The sequence below is a fragment of the Thalassophryne amazonica genome, chromosome 18, assembly GCF_902500255.1.
Source record: "Thalassophryne amazonica chromosome 18, fThaAma1.1, whole genome shotgun sequence".
In the NCBI taxonomy this organism is placed as follows: Eukaryota; Metazoa; Chordata; class Actinopteri; order Batrachoidiformes; family Batrachoididae; genus Thalassophryne; species Thalassophryne amazonica.
Genome location: NC_047120.1, coordinates 9962509 through 9980673, shown reverse-complemented (window position 1 = coordinate 9980673; position 18165 = coordinate 9962509). Strand labels below are relative to the sequence as shown.

At 43.1% G+C, this 18165-nt stretch overlaps 1 protein-coding gene across 2 annotated transcripts in view; it reads right to left on the bottom strand.

The window, feature by feature from the left end:
- Nucleotides 1–18165, bottom strand: part of LOC117530877 (exocyst complex component 6-like) — a 182699-nt gene that overhangs the window by 163120 nt on the left and 1414 nt on the right. For both annotated transcript variants that reach the window (XM_034193823.1, XM_034193824.1), the window contains exons 2-4: nucleotides 15332–15503; nucleotides 9029–9076; nucleotides 3818–3908 (exon numbers count right to left, since the gene is read on the bottom strand). In XM_034193823.1, the coding sequence (XP_034049714.1) occupies nucleotides 3818–3908; nucleotides 9029–9076; nucleotides 15332–15503 (311 nt within the window). The remainder of the gene's footprint in view (nucleotides 1–3817; nucleotides 3909–9028; nucleotides 9077–15331; nucleotides 15504–18165) is intronic.

Genomic DNA, 18165 nt, shown 5'->3' with positions numbered 1-18165 from the left:
TGCAGCTCAGCACAACAACAAGTAGAAGAGAAGTCAGAGTGCACAGTCTGTCTGCAGCCAAACTGTGCACTCTGACTTCTCTGTGCAGAGAACCTGCAGGCTGCGTTCTCACCTCCTCTCTGCCCCTGCTGCGCGCACCTGACGCAGAAATTCCTGCATCGTCATGACACCACAGGAAGCAACTGGGATCAGCCCCGGTGTGAAAGGGGCCTAAGTTCTCAAGCAGTTTTGTTCTCAGCCATTCCAAAAAAGCAAAGAAGCAGGGGAGGTCATGGTCTAGTGGTTAATGCTTTGGGCTTCAGACCAGAGGATCCTTGGTTCAAACCCCAGCCTGCGAATGTGTCTGTGTTAATGGGTGAATAAGAAGCATAATTGTAAAGCACTTTGAGCGTCTGATGCAGATGGAAAAGCGCTATATAAATACAGTCCATTTAAGCAGTGAAAGTCAGTCGGTGTCAGACTTAAGTTTCATTTCCACCAAGCGGTCCGGGTCGGTACGGCACACTATGGTACGGTTCAGAACGGTTAAGCGTGGCTTGGCTTTCATTTCCACCAGCAGAAGTTTGTTTGGTCGGTGGAGCATGGGAGATGTCAATGTGCACGTCATTGAGCATGTGCAAGCTGTCACGCGACCCCGCCTGAAACTGAAGTAGACAGTGAGGCAAACAAGTATTTGATCCACTGTTTTCTCACCGACAAAGAATGGAGAAGTCTGTAATTTTTAATCATAGAATCTAAAAGTCAGAAAATCACATTGTATGATTTTTAAATAATTAATTTGGATTTTATTGCATGTCATAATTATTTGATCCAATAGAAAAACAGACCTTAATATTTGGTACAGAAACCTTCGTTTGCAGTTCCAGATGTCAGACATTTCCTGTAGTTCTTGACCACGTTTGCACACTGCAGCAGGGATTTTGGTCCATCCCTCCATACAGATCTTCGCTAGATCTTTCAGGTTTGGAGTTTCAGCTCCCTCCAAAGATTTTCTTTTGAGTTCAGGTCTGGAGAGTGGTTACGACACTCCAAGACCTTGAAATGCTTCTTACATAGCCACTCCTTAGTTGCTCTGGCTGTGTGTTTGGCGTCATTGTCATGCTGGAAGACCCAGCCACGACCCATCTTCAATGCTGTTACTGAGGGAAGGAGGTTGCTTGCAGAAATCTCGTGATACATGACCCCATCCATCCTCCCTTCAATACGGTGCAGTCATCCTGTCCCCTTTGCAAGAAAAGCAAAGAAAGAAAAGCACCCCCAAAAATGATGTTTCCACCCTCATGCTTCATGGTTGTAATGGTGTTCTTGGGGTTGTTCTCATCCTCCAAACACGGCGAGTGGATTTGATACCAAAAAGTTCTATTTTGGTCTCATCTGACCACATGACCTTCTCCCATGCTTCCTCTGGATCATCCAGATGGTCACTGGTGAACTTCAAACGGGCCTGGACATGTGCTGGCATGAGCTGCAGGATTTTAAACCATGACGGCATCATGTGTTAGTAAAGTAATCTTTGTGACTGTGGTCCCAGCTCTCTTCAGGTCACTGACCAGGTCCTCCCGTGTAGTGCTGGACTTTCTCAGAATCATCCTTACCCCACAAGGTGAGATCTCACATTAAGCCCCAGACCGAGGAAGAATGACAGTCATCTTGTGTTTCTTTCATTTTCTAATAATTACTCCAACAGTTGTTGTCTTCTCACCAAGCTGCTTGGCTGTTGTCCTGTAGCCCATCCCATCCACAAAACACATGTAGACTGGATGGGCATACTCCCAGGCACCCTCCAGGATCCTTGTGTGACATCAGTTGTTCCACGACCAGGACGGAACCCACATTGTTCCTCTTCAATCAGAGGTTCGACTATCACCTGAACCTCGACTTTACCAGGGAGGCTGAGTAGTATGATGCCCCTGTAATTGGCAAACACTCTCTCGTCCACTTTTTTAAATATGGGGACCACCACCCCAGTTTGCCACTGTCCCAGACCTCAATGCAATGTTGAGACGTCTCATCCAAGACGGTCCCTCCACACCCAAAGCCTTCAGCATTTCTGGATGGATCTCTTCAACCCCTGGGGCCTTGCCACTGCAGAGTTGTTTGACAACCTGAGTGACTTCCACCAGGGAAATTTATGATAAGCCTCCATCAGCTTCCAGCTCTGCCCCTACTATAGAGGGCAGTCCGGTCTGATTCAGAAGTTCCTTCCAGCACCAGATTACATCCTCAGTTGAGGTCAACAGAGTCCCATCCTTACTGTAGACAGCTTGGATGATTCCCCGTTTTCCCCTCCTGGGGTGCCTCACGGTCCACCAAAAAGACCTTGTGCCGACCGAACGTCCTTCTCCATGGTTGCTCCAAACTCCTCCCACACCCACTGCTTTGCCTCCCTCACAGCAGAGGCTGCTGCCCTTCGGACCTGTTGGTACCTTGCAGCTGCCTCCGGAGTCCTCCAAGATAACATAGCCCGGAAGGACTCCTTCTTCAGCCAGACGGCTTCCCTGACCACCGGCATCCCCCATGGTGTTCGAGGGTTGCCGCCCCTTGAGGCACCTAAGACCTTCAGGCCACAGCTCCCCACTGCTGCTTCAGCAATGGAAGCTTTGAACACTGCCCATTCTGGTTCAATGCCCCCAACCTCCATAGTGACGCTAGAAAACCTCTGCCAGGGGTGTGACCTGATGATCTGTCGGACAGTGGGCTCCTCCAGATATTTCCCTAACCCTAACCCTCTAGAGTGGAGTGACACACCCACCTGTCATTCCACTCTTGTCTCCGGTCTCACCTTTGTCTCATCCGGCCACGCTTTCCTCCCTGCACCTGCTCCTCATCACCCCCTGATTACCCTCTGTATTTAAGCCCATAAGTTCCTGTGTTCTGTGTTAGTTCATTGTGTATCCTGCCTCGTTCCAAGCCGTCCTTGTTTTGCCTTTGCTCTGTGTTCTTGCAGTGTACAACCCTTGCTTGTTTTTGCAACCACACTTTGTCTCAGCCTGTTAACCTGCTTCTCTGTGCCTGAACCCAGATTGCTTTTGACTCCGTTTTTGCCACCTCCTGTATACCTGTTTGCCCGTGCTGGAACTCTGCTCGTTTACTGACCACACCACTGCCTCACGACTGTCTGTACCTCTGCCTGTTCTATCTGTCTACAAGGGTATTGACCTCTGCCTCTTTTCTGATCAAACCTTTTTTTCTTAATCCCACCTATGAGCAATGAGTCTGCATGTGTATCCACCTGCCTGCTGTGCCACACTACCACAGATCCTGACATGATGAAGATGAAATGAGGGTGGACATTTCAGCAAGACAATAAGTCCAAACACACAGACAAGGAAACCCTGGACTGGTTTCAGAGAATTAAAATAAGGCTGCTGGAATGGTCCAGCCAATCAGCTGACTGGTATCCAATATGGAAAGAACTAAAGGTCAGAGGTCATAGAAGAGGTCCACAGAACCTTCAAGATTTGAAGGCTGCTTGTGTAGAAGAATGGACCAAAATCACACCTGATCAATGCGATTACTTTCTCTACACAGGAGGCATCTTGAAGCTTCATTAGAAAATGAATGAATGAATGTATGAAGCTTTAGGATTTGACATTATTTGGTTTGTGTGTATGTGCCACTGATGTCTCATTTTTAATTATTCTTATGGGTGCCATATAAATTTTTTTATTGTGGCATCTCGATGTTTCATTATTTAGAATACTGTAATTTTTTTCTACTTGAAAGCAACATTTAAATAAACAAACAAACAAACAAGTATTGTTCTTAGTACAGGTTAAACTGAACCATCACACTGACACGGGTACCACTGTGTTACCTGGAATACAGAGCTGGAGCTTCTCCACAGTGGTGGTCATGTTCCTCTGCTGAAGCCGACAGCGAATGACCTCCTCTGTCTGGGCACTCACCTGAGGGATGGAACACATGACATAACAGTGTTTCCTTGTAGTATCAGCTGCCACCGAACACGGTCAATTCTAAGCTCCCCCTGGTAAAACTGCTGGGACAGGTTCTGGAAAACGTGACCCACTTTTCATACATGGGAAGCCATGTGTCATCAAACACCGACGTCAATGACTACATCCAACGCTGACCCGTGTGCAGTAACTGCCTTCAGCTGGTTTTGCACAACTGTTTTCAAGAACGGACATTTTTAGCACAACACAAAAATCCTCATCTACAAAGCTGCTGTCATGCCAACCCCGGCTGAGTGAAGGAAAACAGTCCAGAAGAGAGCAAAAGAAATGCTACAAACACCTCCTGAAGCACAACCTCACAAGCCATCAACTAGAACTGGATCCAACAACTGGAAACCCTGGGAAGGGTTAGGGGTGGCAAATTTCTCCCAGATGGACTGCTGGCTTGAATGACACACTTCTAATTAATAAGGCTGTAATCAGTTCTCTGATTTCTGTCTAATACTTCTTTTAGTTTTAAAGTGCAACTGCTGTGAATTTTAGCCAATTATTTGTCTCCTGTGTGACACTTAGGAGTGGTTAGCGCCTCTGTTAGTGAGTGCACAAACTACATTACTCTCTACATAAATCTTGCGCAATGCTGACAGACAGGGTGGCTCTTTTGGAAAGGTTTAAGGTTCTGCTATTAGCCTATAAATTTATTCATGGACTGGCAACTCCCTACTTAGCTGACCCAATTAAACCCTACGTACCGGCCCAGGCTTTGCGTTCTCAGGGTGCAAGACTACTTTGTGTCCCTAGGGCGAATAAAAAGTCTGCAGGTCATAGAGCTTTCTCTTATTGTGCCCATGGTCTGTGGAATGATCTACATGCATCAACAAAACAGTCAGATTCTGTAGAGACGTTCAAGTCCAGACTTAAAACACACTTATTTTCCCCTCCGTATGGCTAGCATACTGGCATAGTATGTTACTATCAGTGGTGGGCACAGATAACCAAAAAATTAACTTTGATAACAGATAATCAGATAACTTAAAAGTTATCTTAGATAAACCACCCAAAAATGTATCGGAAGTTACAGATAAATAATAACGGATAAATTCCAGTATTGTCTCTGGTACACGTGCAACTACTAACAAGCTGATTTTGAGTTTTAACACCACGATCGTTTTTGGAAGCATTAAACGACAGACCCAAACAATGAGTCAGCACTTCTGTCTTTGAGCGTCCTGCCCCCTGCTGGAAGCTCCAGTTTACTACATGGCTTCCAGCACAGACGCAAGCTGAGGAGAGCTATGAACCTCACCACTCTGCTTAATCACAATGATGCCGTGAGGCGGAGGTCTTGGAAAATAAAGCAATGCTGAGTTATGGTTTGGCGTAAGAATAAAATGAATATTGATAGACTAACTGTCAATTCTGTGCAAAGTTAAAATATAACATATATCTTTTAATGTTGAATAATGCACTAATTCTGAAGTTTTGTAACAAACACAGACAGATCACAAAGGATTCTGGGTAAAATGTGCCTCGGCTAACACTGATTGGTCTGACTCATATATTATGTAAACCAACACGTTAATGTGAGGTGTGTCGTGTGTTGGTGTTTACAGATAAATGTGCTTTTGTAAAACATTCCATTTTTTTTATTTGTAAAAAAAAAAAAAACGCATTTTCAAAAAAAAAAAAAAAAAAAAAAAAGCCAAGTGGTAATTTGATAACCATCTGATATAACCTGTGTCAAAAATAAATAATAGAACACTGTCATGATCTACTGGTCCCAGACATTCAGTACTTAAGTTGGGTTTACACTGTGCGAGTTTTGGCCCTTTTTCAGATGATTTTTCATTCGTGCGTGAATTTTTTGGATTGCATCGAGTTTCAGGTCCTGCATCGTGCACCGCGTCCTGTATCGTGTATTATACATGGAGTACCGAGCTGCATTTAACATCGCACGACCACCTCCTGATCGCCGATCGTATGGTCGAATGAAAATCAAACCTGTCTGATATTATTCTGGTCTGCCGTCGTGAGGGTATCCCGCTGCAGAAGAGCTACAAGCATCCAAACTCTCGCCCTGTGCATGTGCAAACACCACAGACCTATCTTGTAATGTTTTTTTGTTGTTGTTTTGTTTTTAAACTTTGATGTCTCCCATCAAGAGCTTTTGTAAATTAAGTTTGAAAAAAAAGCTTCCGTTTACGTTTTGCTTCTGGAAACACGAGTCCGACGTGGTTTTTGAACGTACAATGTGTGTGAGAACATAAATCGTGCGCTCTGAACGTTTACACCATGTGGTTCTGTGGTACAGTTTGAACTGAAACCGAGTACAGTGATTAAAAATATCATACAGTGTCTGCCCAGCTTCAGGACGAATACTGCCATGAACACTACTGGCCAGTAGATGGCAGTAGAGAACGTGAAAACTTGCCAAAACAAAATTCCAGATAAATCTGTGTCTGCTACATTTAAGATGTGTGGAATTTAACAAATGCAAACACAATAACAACGCCTATAAACCCAGAGAATACAACCCCTGGCAAAAATTATGGAATCACCAGCCTCGGAGGATGTTCATTCAGTTGTTTAATTTTGTAGAAAAAAAGCAGATCACAGACATGACACAAAACTAAAGTCATTTCAAATGGCAACTTTCTGGCTTTAAGAAACACTATAAGAAATCAAGAAAAAAAAATTTTGGCAGTCAGTAACGGTTACTTTTTAGACCAAGCAGAGGGAAAAAAATATGGACTCACTCAATTCTGAGGAATAAATTATGGAATCACCCTGTAAATTTTCATCCCCAAAACTAACACCTGCATCAAATCAGATCTGCTCGTTAGTCTGCATCTCAAAAGGAGTGATCACACCTTGGAGAGCTGTTGCACCAAGTGGACTGACATGAATCATGGCTCCAACACGAGAGATGTCAATTGAAACAAAGGAGAGGATTATCAAACTCTTAAAAGAGTGTAAATCATCACGCAATGTTGCAAAAGATGTTGGTTGTGCACAGTCAGCTGTGTCTAAACTCTGGATCAAATACAAACAACATGGGAAGGTTGTTAAAGGCAAACATACTGGTAGACCAAGGAAGACATCAAAGCGTCAAGATAGAAAACTTAAAGCAATATGTCTCAAAAATTGAAAATGCACAACAAAACAAATGAGGAACGAATGGGAGGAAACTGGAGTCAACGTCTGTGACCGAACTGTAAGAAACCGCCTAAAGGAAATGGGATTTACATACAGAAAAGCTAAACGAAAGCCATCATTAACACCTAAACAGAAAAAAACAAGGTTACAATGGGCTAAGGAAAAGCAATCGTGGACTGTGGATGACTGGATGAAAATCATATTCAGTGATGAATCTCGAATCTGCATTGGGCAAGGTGATGATGCTGGAACTTTTGTTTGGTGCCATTCCAATGAGATTCATAAAGATGACTGCCTGAAGAGAACATGTAAATTTCCACAGTCATTGATGATATGGGGCTGCATGTCAGGTAAAGGCACTGGGGAGATGGCTGTCATTACGTCATCAATAAATGCACAAGTTTATGTTGATATTTTGGACACTTTTCTTATCCCATCAATTGAAAGGATGTTTGGGGATGATGAAATCATTTTTCGAGCAAAAACTGTGAAAACATTCCTTGCAAAAAGACACATAGGGTCAATGTCATGGCCTGCAAATAGTCCGGATCTTAATCCAATTGAAAATCTTTGGTGGAAGTTGAAGAAAATGGTCCATGACAAGGCTCCAACCTGCAAAGCTCATCTGGCAACAGCAATCAGAGAAAGTTGGAGCCAGATTGATGAAGAGTACTGTTTGTCACTCATTAAGTCCATGCCTCAGAGACTGCAAGCTGTTATAAAAGCCAGAGGTGGTGCAACAAAATACTAGTGATGTGTTGGAGCGTTCTTTTGTTTTTCATGATTCCATAATTTTTTCCTCAGAATTGAGTGATTCCATATTTTTTTTCCCTCTGCTTTGTCTAAAAACGTAACCATTACTGACTGCCACAATTTTTTTTCCTGATTTCTTATAGTGTTTCTTAAAGCCAGAAAGTTGTCATTTGAAATGACTTTAGTTTTGTGTCATGTCTGTGATCTGCTTTTTTTTCTACAAAATTAAACAACTGAATGAACACCCTCCGAGGCCGGTGATTCCATAATTTTTGCCAGGGGTTGTATATTCACAAGCGGTTTAGGCACTAGAGTTTAACGCTGTTGTCCGTGGAGCCTGAAAAGAGTGTCTCAAATGCATTTGTCCTGAGATTACCCTATCCTACCCATAGTGCACTGCTGGGTGCATGTGCTCACTAAAACCTTAAAAATTAGTGCAATACTTAAAAACTAAAATATATATCTGATATTTTTACTTTATAAAACTTCAGACATGACAGCAATTTTAAAGAGATGGGTGTGGTGTCTGTTTCTATAACCCTCCTGTCCTGTGCACTGGCAACATTTCCTGTACATTTGTTTTGTAAATTGTGTCGGTAGCATGGCCCAAGCAGAAGATAGCCCCTTTGAGTCTGGTCTGCTTGAGGTTTCTCCCTCAAATCATCAGAGGGAGTTTTTCCTTACCATTGTTACCTGTGTGCTTGCTCTGGGAGTTAGTAAGGTTAGACCTTACTTGTGTGAAACGCCTTGAAGTGCCACAACTTTGTGATTTGGCGCAATATAAATGGAATAAATTGAATTAAATAGGAGAAAGGACAGAGGAAAGAGGACAGAGGAGAGAGGGAGGAGAGACAGCAGAGAGAGGAGGAGTGCAGCCTTCAAACAGTGGCAGTCTGACTTGGACCCAGACTAGTTAAAGAACCCCAAATATAGTTAATGGTTCTGGTCAGTTTCAGTTTGTTGATGCTGGTGTTTACCATCTAATCATTTTAATTTTTTTCTGAAATAAAAGTTTTTTTTAATGAATTGATATAATCTTTATTTTATCAGATGAAGTGCAGCTATGGGTTTTGCTCGCTGTGTTCATAAGACGCCATTATTGCAAAGTTCTTTGGTTACAAGTTTATTTTTGAGGACAAGGACAAAGACAGGAAACCTCAACTTGACGAAAGACAGCACTTTTATTCTGCACGTGTTCTTACCTCCCTGCCAGCTTCCTGTAGTCTGCGGTTGGTGTCTGCAACTTGTCCCTGTGGAACAGACGTGAGCATCAGCATCAGTTACCTACAGCGATGGAACCCGCTGAGGCTGGCAGTCCAACACACACACACACACGCGCGCGCCAATGGTGGCATCACCCTGCTGGACCTGGTGTGAACTATCTCTTGAGGGAGGGGAAGGCCTTGAATACGGATCTGAAGGCCCTGTCACACTTAGGCAGCGATTAGCCAGCGTATGCTTACAGCAGTATGTTTCCAACCAGTGGTTCTGGTTGGTACTGTATGGTGTGGTGCATGTCGGAAACAGAGGAATTTAACATCATTTTATTTTTATGTTTTATCTTGGTGGTCCATTTTCATTGTGTACAGAATGCTGATGAGTGGACTGGCTGTGGGAAACGCTGCCATGAATGAATGAATGAATGAATGAGTTGCTGTGACTCAAAACTTTTAAAGCACCAGGTGCTTTCTGATCAGGTCCCATGATCAGACCTGATCAGGTCATCACAGACCTGAATAATGAAATGCTGTGATGATTTAAACTTTTAAAGCGCCAGTCGACTGCGATCAGGTGTAATCTGTCGGTGTGGTGATCACCGATAGCGATGGTGCTTTAAAGAGTTACAGCACATTAATCAGGCATGACCACCCTGATCAATCGATCAGGTCATCTGATGATCACACCACAGCAGCAGCGCATTAAAACTTTAAATCATGACAGCGCTTCTGTGTGATCAGAGTGCAACGCCGGCTGAGAAACGCACATGGGGCAGAAAAACCACAGAGGGACTTGCTTTAAAATGCTACGTCTCCAGCCACGAATCAGGAGCTTTATGTGGATTCATGTCTGTAATGGTGAAGTGGACCGAAATGAACAGGTCAAATTTACTCCATGTGTGAGTAAAACAGTCGATCTGTGTGAGGACCGCAGCTTTCAGCCAATCAGTGGCCAGCATTAATGGATGAATTTAGACTTAGGAGTAAATTAGAAGAAATGTGTGCCAACAATCACATAACTTACCTACAACTTATGTCCAGCATGTGCCGGACGTATTATGCCGCGTTCACACCGGGCGCAACCAGACGCCACAAATTTGCTTCGGTTGCGTGGCAACGGACGCGCCACCATCGCCCGGTGTGTCGCTCTGCTTTCACTGCGAAAATTCACCCCAGTGGGTCATCAAATAGGAGGAGCTTCTATTCCGCTCACCGGCTCCGGTTGTCAGTCAAGTTAACATGACGGACCTTGATCACACGGAGCGAGTTGTTGTGTTCCCAATTCGGGGAGTATCATTATTTGCTGCAGGAGCTGCATCTGGATGACGGCCGCTTTCAGCGGTCCTTCCGCCTCTGCAGGACCCAGTTTGAGGACCTCCTGTCCCATTCACGCGCGCACATGTAAACAATAAAAAAAAAACTCCGCTGCTTGCTGTGGGGCTGCTCCTCGCTCTTCCCCAAAAAACTCTGTCATAATTGTGTTTAGAAACCAGTCACCATTTGTTTTATTATACATCTGTGTAGTTAGTAAGTAAAATAATTTTCATAGACGATTCCCTCGCGTGCGCATGTAAGAAAAAAAAAGAAACTCCGCTCCCCCTCCTGTGGGGCTGCTGCTCGCTCTTCCCCAAAAACTGTCATAATTGTGTTTAGAAACCAGTCACCATTTGTTTTATTATAGATGTGTGTAGTTAATAAGTAAAATAATCTCCACGGATGATTCGCTAGCGCGCGCATGTTCACTTCCTCAGTCAAACTCCAGACATCTCCACATCACTACATATTCAGTCCCCGATTGGTCATCGCGGCGCGACAAGATGAAAAAGTTCAGATTTTTCAACTTGGGGAGGAGGGCAACGCGACGTGACGCAATATCGCGCCACAAACGCGCCAATCACTCAAAATCGCTTCACTCGCGTCGCTTCATTCGCTTCCATCGCGGCGCGCTGCGTGGTTTGGCGCCAAACCGCGTCCTTCCATAGGGATTATATGACAACCTGTCGCTGCTGTCGCTCATGTCGCGCCCGGTGTGAACGCGGCATAAGTCACACGCTGGCATGTGTTGAAAATTTTCAACAAGCCCAAAATTTTTTGAGGAACTCAGCTTATTAGGACATACATCAGTGAGCTTCAACGTGCTTCAACTTATTAAAAAAATAACAAAACAAAAAAAAAGAAAAAAACTTACCCTTAACCCATTGGACTTGTGCTAGCGTTTTTTAATATGGTTGGCATATGCTGACTAAATCGTCAAGGTGGGACAAGGCCTTGAAGTGAGGTGAGACACTTTGCATCCATGAACGAACGATGAATCAATAAGACAGGAGAACGCTGGGCATTCATTCCGCGGATAATGCCAATCAATCTTTAAATTCTAACTCAACAACAGTACAAAGTATGATAGTAGTTCATGCCGATAACTGCTGGTAATGTTATCCACATGAAATCCTTAGAAGATTGTCTTGCATCAGTGAGAAGCTAGATGTCTAGCAATTTCCTACTTTTAAAATCTGATAAGACTGAAATGATGGTTCTTGGTCCAGTGAGACATCGGCATCAATTTGACCAGTTAATGTTTAGCCTAGGCTCGTGTGTTATACATCACACTGACAATGTGAGGACCCTTGGGGTAATTTGAATGCCAGACTTTTGACACAAAGCAGAAAGTTCGACCACATTACACCCATTTTGGCATCCCTTCACTGGCTTCCTGTCCCTGTGAGATCAGATTTTAAGGTTCTGCTACTAGTCTATAAAATTGTTCATATAGTGGCACCTCCCTACTTAGCTGACCTACGTACCGGCCCGGGCTAGGGTTAAGGTTCAGGCTCTGCGTTCTCAGGGTGCAGGATTACTTTGTGTCCCTAGGGTGAATAAAAAGTCTGCAGGACACAGAGCTTTCTCTTATCATGCCCCTGTTCTGTGGAATGATCTCCCTGCATCAATAAAACAGTTAGATTCTATAGAGACTTTCAAGTCCAGACTTAAGACACACTTATTTTCTCGGCAATCACCTCAGTATTTGTTCTGTTTTTCTTGCTGCTTAATGCTGACAAATGCTGTATTTGTTGTCTTTCTGATGCCTGATTCTGTTTTTTTCCTCTCTGTTTGAGGTGCGGCTCCATCCAGACATAGGTGTGGTGTGTTTCTGTCACCCTCCTGTCCTGTGCACGGCAACATTTCTTGTATATTCATTTTGTAAATTGTTTTTTAAGTTGTGTCGGTAGCATGGCCCCTTTGAGTCTAGTCTGCTTGAGGTTTCTTCCTCAGATGGGAATTTTTCCTTACCACTGTAGCCTATGTGCATGCTTTGGGGGTTTGTAAGGTTAGACCTTACTTGTGTGAAACACCTTGAGGCAACTTTGCTGTGATTTGGTGCTATATAACAGAAAATAAATTGAAATTGAAACAACAGTACAAAGTATGATGGTAGTACTCAATGTTTTAACAGTTATATAAATGCACACACTACAAAAGAGAACAAGGGATCCAGAATCCACATCCAGATGGGATCCAGCACCACACTGCTGGACTCCAACCTGCTTCTTCAGAGGCAGAAACCACACTCCAGTCACAACGGCGCACTGAGTGAGCACAAATCAAAGTAGAAAACTTGTTTGTGTGCTCTGCTCTGCTAAAGACAGCCTTCATTCACCCTGATGGCTCTAACTCTTTTTCATGAAGGGGACTCTGAACCTGGGGCTTGTTATTCAATTTTTTTGCGTTCAGTTACTGCATGATTAATTTAAATTTTTAATTTCATTTTCAATTTACATACACCAATGCCACTGAAGTTGGGATGTTGTGTAAAATGTAGATAAAACAGAATACAATGATTTGAAAATCCTCTTCAAGCTATATTCAATTGAATACACCACAAAGACAAGATATTTAATGTTCAAACTGATAAACTTTATTGTTTTTGTGCAAATATTTGCTCATTTTGAAATGGATGCCTGCAACACGTTTCAAAAAAGCTGGGACAGTGGTATGTTTAACACTGTGTTACATCACCTTTCCTTCTCACAACACTCAATAAGTGTCAGGGGACTGAGGACACTAATTATTGAAGCTTTGTAGGTTGAATTCTTTCCCATTCTTGCTTGATGTGTGACTTCAGTTGTTCAACAGTCCGGGGTCTCCGTTTTTGTATTTTGCGCTTCATAATGCGCCACACATTTTCAATGGGCGACAGACCTGGACTGCAGGCAGGCCAGTCTAGTACCCGCACTCTTTTACTATGAAGCCACGCTGTTGTAACACGTGCAGAATGTGGCATGGCATTGTCTTGCTGAAATAAGCAGGGACGTCCCTGTAAAAGATGTTGCTTGGATGGCAGCATGTGTTGCTCCAAACCCTGGATGTACCTTTCGGCATTGATGGTGCCATCACAGATGTAAGTTGCCCATGCGATGGGCAATAACACACCCCCATACCATCACAGATGCTGGCTTTTGAACTTTGCACTGGTAACAGTCTGGATGGTCTTTTTCCAATTTCGTCCAGAGGACACGACGTCCATGATTTCCAAAAAATTTGAAATGTGGACTCATCAGACCACAGCACACTTTTCCACTTTGCATCTGTCCATTTCAAATGAGCTTGGGCCCAGAGAAGGCGACGGCGTTTCTGGATGTTGTTGATGTATGGTTTTCTCTTTGTATGGCAGAGTTTTTACTTGCACTTGTAGATGTAGTGAAGAACTGTGTTAACTGACAATGGTTTTCTGAAGTGTTCCTGAGCCCACGCGGTAAGATCCTTTACACAATGATGTCGGTTTTTAATGCTGTGCCGCCTGTGGGATCGAAGGTCACAGGCATTCAATGTTGGCTTTCGGCCTTGCTGCTTACGTGTCAAACGTTCTCCAGATTCTCTGAATCTTCTGATTATATTATGGACTGTAGATAATGGAATCCCTAAATTCCTTGAAACTGAACGTTGAGAAACATTGTTCTTAAACTGCTGGACTATATTTCATGGTTTACAAAGTGGTGATCCCCACCCCATATTTGCTTGTGAACAACTGAGCCTTTTGGAGATGCTCCTTTTATACCCAATCATGACACTTACCTGTTTCCAAACAGGTGTTCTTTGAGCATTCATCAACATTCCCAGTCTTTTTTTCCCCTGTCCCAACTTTTTTGAAATGTGTTGCAGGCATCCATTTCAAAATGAGCAAATATTTGCACAAAAACAATAAAGTTTATCAGTTTGAACATTAAATATCTTGTCTTTGTGGTGTATTCAGTTGAATATCGGTTGAAGAGGATTTGCAAATCGTATTCTGTTTTTATTTACATTTTACACAACGTCCCAACTTCATTGGAATTGGGGTTGTATAAATAATATTTGTGACAGCAATACCACGTGCGTAAGAGTAATGTGCGTCAGAGTCCTGAATGCATTGCTGAAATCCTAATGCATCCACAATTCCCATAAATAATTTGCAGAGGGGATCAGAAGGCTTACTTATATATGAATGTTATCTGCACTACTTGACAAATTAGAGATGAATTCACCAAATTCATCTCAGAATTCAGAGTATGGGCCAGGGGGCCTATATACAGTGACAAAGTAATACAGCTGATTTTTATTCTTTTGACCTTGGCAATATGTAGCATCGTGGGCAGAGCAGAGAATCACATGTTCAAATAAGTTATATTTGTGACCCCCAACAGCAAATAAGCTAAACCTAGATTTATAAATAAGAGCAACACCCCGCCTTGCTTCACATCACGAGGATGATTCCATCCAGTATTTAGTTTGGCTGAACAGCTGCAGTAGTCCAAAACATTCCCAGGTGTGTCGGGAAGCATGGAGTAGACCCCTGTGGAGGTGCACGTGTGTAAACCTCAGGAAATGAAAAGAACAGTTTTAAAACGGCATTATATGGACAGCTTTCCTCATCCCTGGAACCCCAGGTCTCCAGTCAGTGCTAGCGGGCTGAATGTTGATCGTCTCCTGATAGTTCATGACCTCAGGGCAAGATTTCGATGTTTCCTGGTGAACGGTGTGCAAGGGTATTGAAACATTCTCCAGGAAACACTGACTTTTGCCTTTTCAGCAGAAACGAAGAACACTTTCCGATCATGTTGTAGCTAACCTCACATGTTTACACTGTGCAGCTGTTACACCCTTCAAACGAAATACTGAACTGATTGAAACCGTTTTTGTCCCATGTGAAAAGCTGAACCCAAAATTATTGAAAAACAGGCATTAGGTTAAAAATGGGGATTTCCCCTTACAGTGTCACTCTGTCACATTCTGAGATTTAGTCGTGCTTCTTACCATCAGCTTCTCAGCGTCTGCACGCACTTTGAGAAGCTCTGTGATGGCGTCTACAAATCCTTGGTGGTGGAAATTGCACATCTTCTCAATCTCACGATCATGGTTCCTTATTCTGGCATTGAGTTTCTCCAGGAAGTGCTTGTGGGTGTTGGGCTGGTCATCATAAACAGAGCTGAGACAGACAGAGAGTGCGGTAAGGAGCAGGAGGTGAAGATGGACACAGCAAAGGAAGGAGCAAAACAGACAGGGCACACGTTGCTGTGTGTACTGATTAAAGATAAACTCTATCATCAATTAATCAGTCAGTCAATATTTATTGATGTCGTCCTTTACAGCAGCCTGATGGTGTCCAAAGTGTTTTACAGTAAAATCAAAGATCAAGAATTCACAAAAATAAAACAAACATACATACAAAAGTATTAAAATGGCACAAAAAAAAAAAACATGTTACAGTGCCATCAGGTGTTAAAAGCCAGGATAAATAAATAGTTCTTGAGCTTTGATTTATAAATTGTTGGGTCAGAAATAGTGTGCAAATCAGAAGGTAACTTGTTCCATGTTTCCCAAAAGTTCAAAGTTTGTGCAGCAATTAAACAGCGAGAGAGAAAAAGAGAGAGAGACAGAGAGAGTGAGAAAGACAGACAGAGAGAGTGAGCGAGCGAGAGACAGAAAGAGAGGGAGACAGGCACAGAGAGAGAGAGTGCTGTATTTTCTCTGTAAGTCTATAAAAATAAAGTACTTAACTTTTTCACCAAAACATCAAATCTAGGCTTTCATGCACCTTCTGGCAAATTGTAGCTCAACTTTCAGATCTCCTTTTCAAGAAAATCCTCATATAAAATCAACAACAACAACAACATAAAGCAAACAGAGCTCTGGTATTGGATCGGAAAATTATACAAATTCAGGTATCGGGACCGGATTGGAAGTGAAAAATTGTGGATCGGTGCATCCTTAGTCTATACAACTTGTTTTTACAGACAAAACAGTGTCCTGGCCCATTTGAAAACCTTGATATCTGTAAAACCAGTGAAGAGGTAAAGCTGACATTTGGATTGGTCTTTATCACTGTGTGAGAGGATGAAACAAATGTGAGATGGGTGTCTGAAATCTGATTATCTGAGGTGGATTTACCTGATTTTCATTTTTAGAGCTGAAAGTAAAAACCTGAAACATTACTCACACAGGTTTTTTTAAAAACGCACTTTTCCCTGAACTTTAATTTGTTTAACAAATATGTCTGTGAGCACAGAGACATGCACACGTGTTGAAGACAGCTTCTGAAGCGCTGAATGAACTCCAGCTGAGCTCGCAAAAAGAAAAAAGCTTGTTGTAGATGTTTTTTTTGTTTTTTAGGTAGTGGATATTTTGCCGGACCCGGCAAACTTATAGCTAGTGATGGTTTGCCGGATCTCCAATCTAATTGGCTAATTCAAATGACGTCATTGGTACCAGAACCTGTGATGAAATTAGCTCCGGCAAAGTTGAACTGGACAATATTTCACCGTACACAGTTTGGGCTGTTTTGTCCGCCGTCTAAATTTACTCACGACGGAACAGCCGCAGTCGGGCGGGAACGTAAAGGCGATCGGAGTTTAAAGTCTCTTCATTTCACATTCATGATAGTAGCTTGATATTGGTGATTTCCATTATTGAAAATTGGCATATTTTGAGATGAGATGAGATATACTTTATTGATCTCACAGTGGAGAAATTATGTTTACACTCCAGTTACCTCAGACAGCAATTAGTCCACAATTATTACTTGTTTACCGTAATAATGGCACACATCAGAATTAAGGACAGCACATACACATTTCACATTGTTTATGTGCACAAAATTTGAAGAAGTCTGTTATCCGAATTGAGGCAAGTGAGTGAAGGTCACGCAGCAACCCTGAGTTGCGCCACCGTCAGCTTGGGGGGGACCAGCTGCAGCTAAAACTGCGCCACCCCCCCAGAAGGGAAGGAATGACGCGAGCAGAAGCCGGAGTAGGGGGGTGTGTGATGGGGGGTAGGAGGTGAGTGGGGAGAGGGAGTGGAGCATGCTTCAGTCCTGTGAAACAGTCTTTGTGAGTTGAGATAACAAAACAGCCAAATGTTCACCATGGCCAAAGACATTCCTCTGGAGGAAAACAGTCGGGCAATTTGTCCTTCAGGTCTGATAAGCCTGCCGTGTTGTGGTTTGAACAGTGAAAAACACTTTTTACAGCTTCACTTGAACAATCAAATCCCAATTATGATTTAAGAATATTCCCAATTATGAATTAAGAATATTCCCCGGCCTCCGAAATCTTCATCTTCATCTACAAGGTGCACATCTGCTCCAAGATGTCATCCAATTTGTGTCTGAGTTCAAGAGTCATCGCAGTCTGAGAATGCACAGCCTTGCCCATCTCGTTAATCATGACGGACAAGCGAGGGGCCGTGGATTTGATGTCGCCGTCTTGCCAATTTTCCGGTAGATCAGGGCAGCACATAAGCCAGAAAGTACCAGCTCTGCTACCGTAAGACCAAATATGAATACATCCTCGACGTCCTCAACAGAGAAAGGAGCAAAAGCATGCCACGACTCCCAGGAGTCGAGAACATAGCCCGCAGGATACGTTCCATCTGGGCAGGTAGGATCACCCGGTCCTGACCTTCTTGTAGAAAAGATGGTGTCAACAGCGTTCAGAGACCAGCTGATCAATTCCATGGTTAATCCAATAGTAGTCCAATAGATCCAGTATCCAATATAATTTGAGGAATTCACAGTCTGGTGAAGTAGGGACATGAAGGTTAAAGCAGAGAGCACAGATAAGGGAGAGTGGAGGAGATGCGACAGCCCTCCT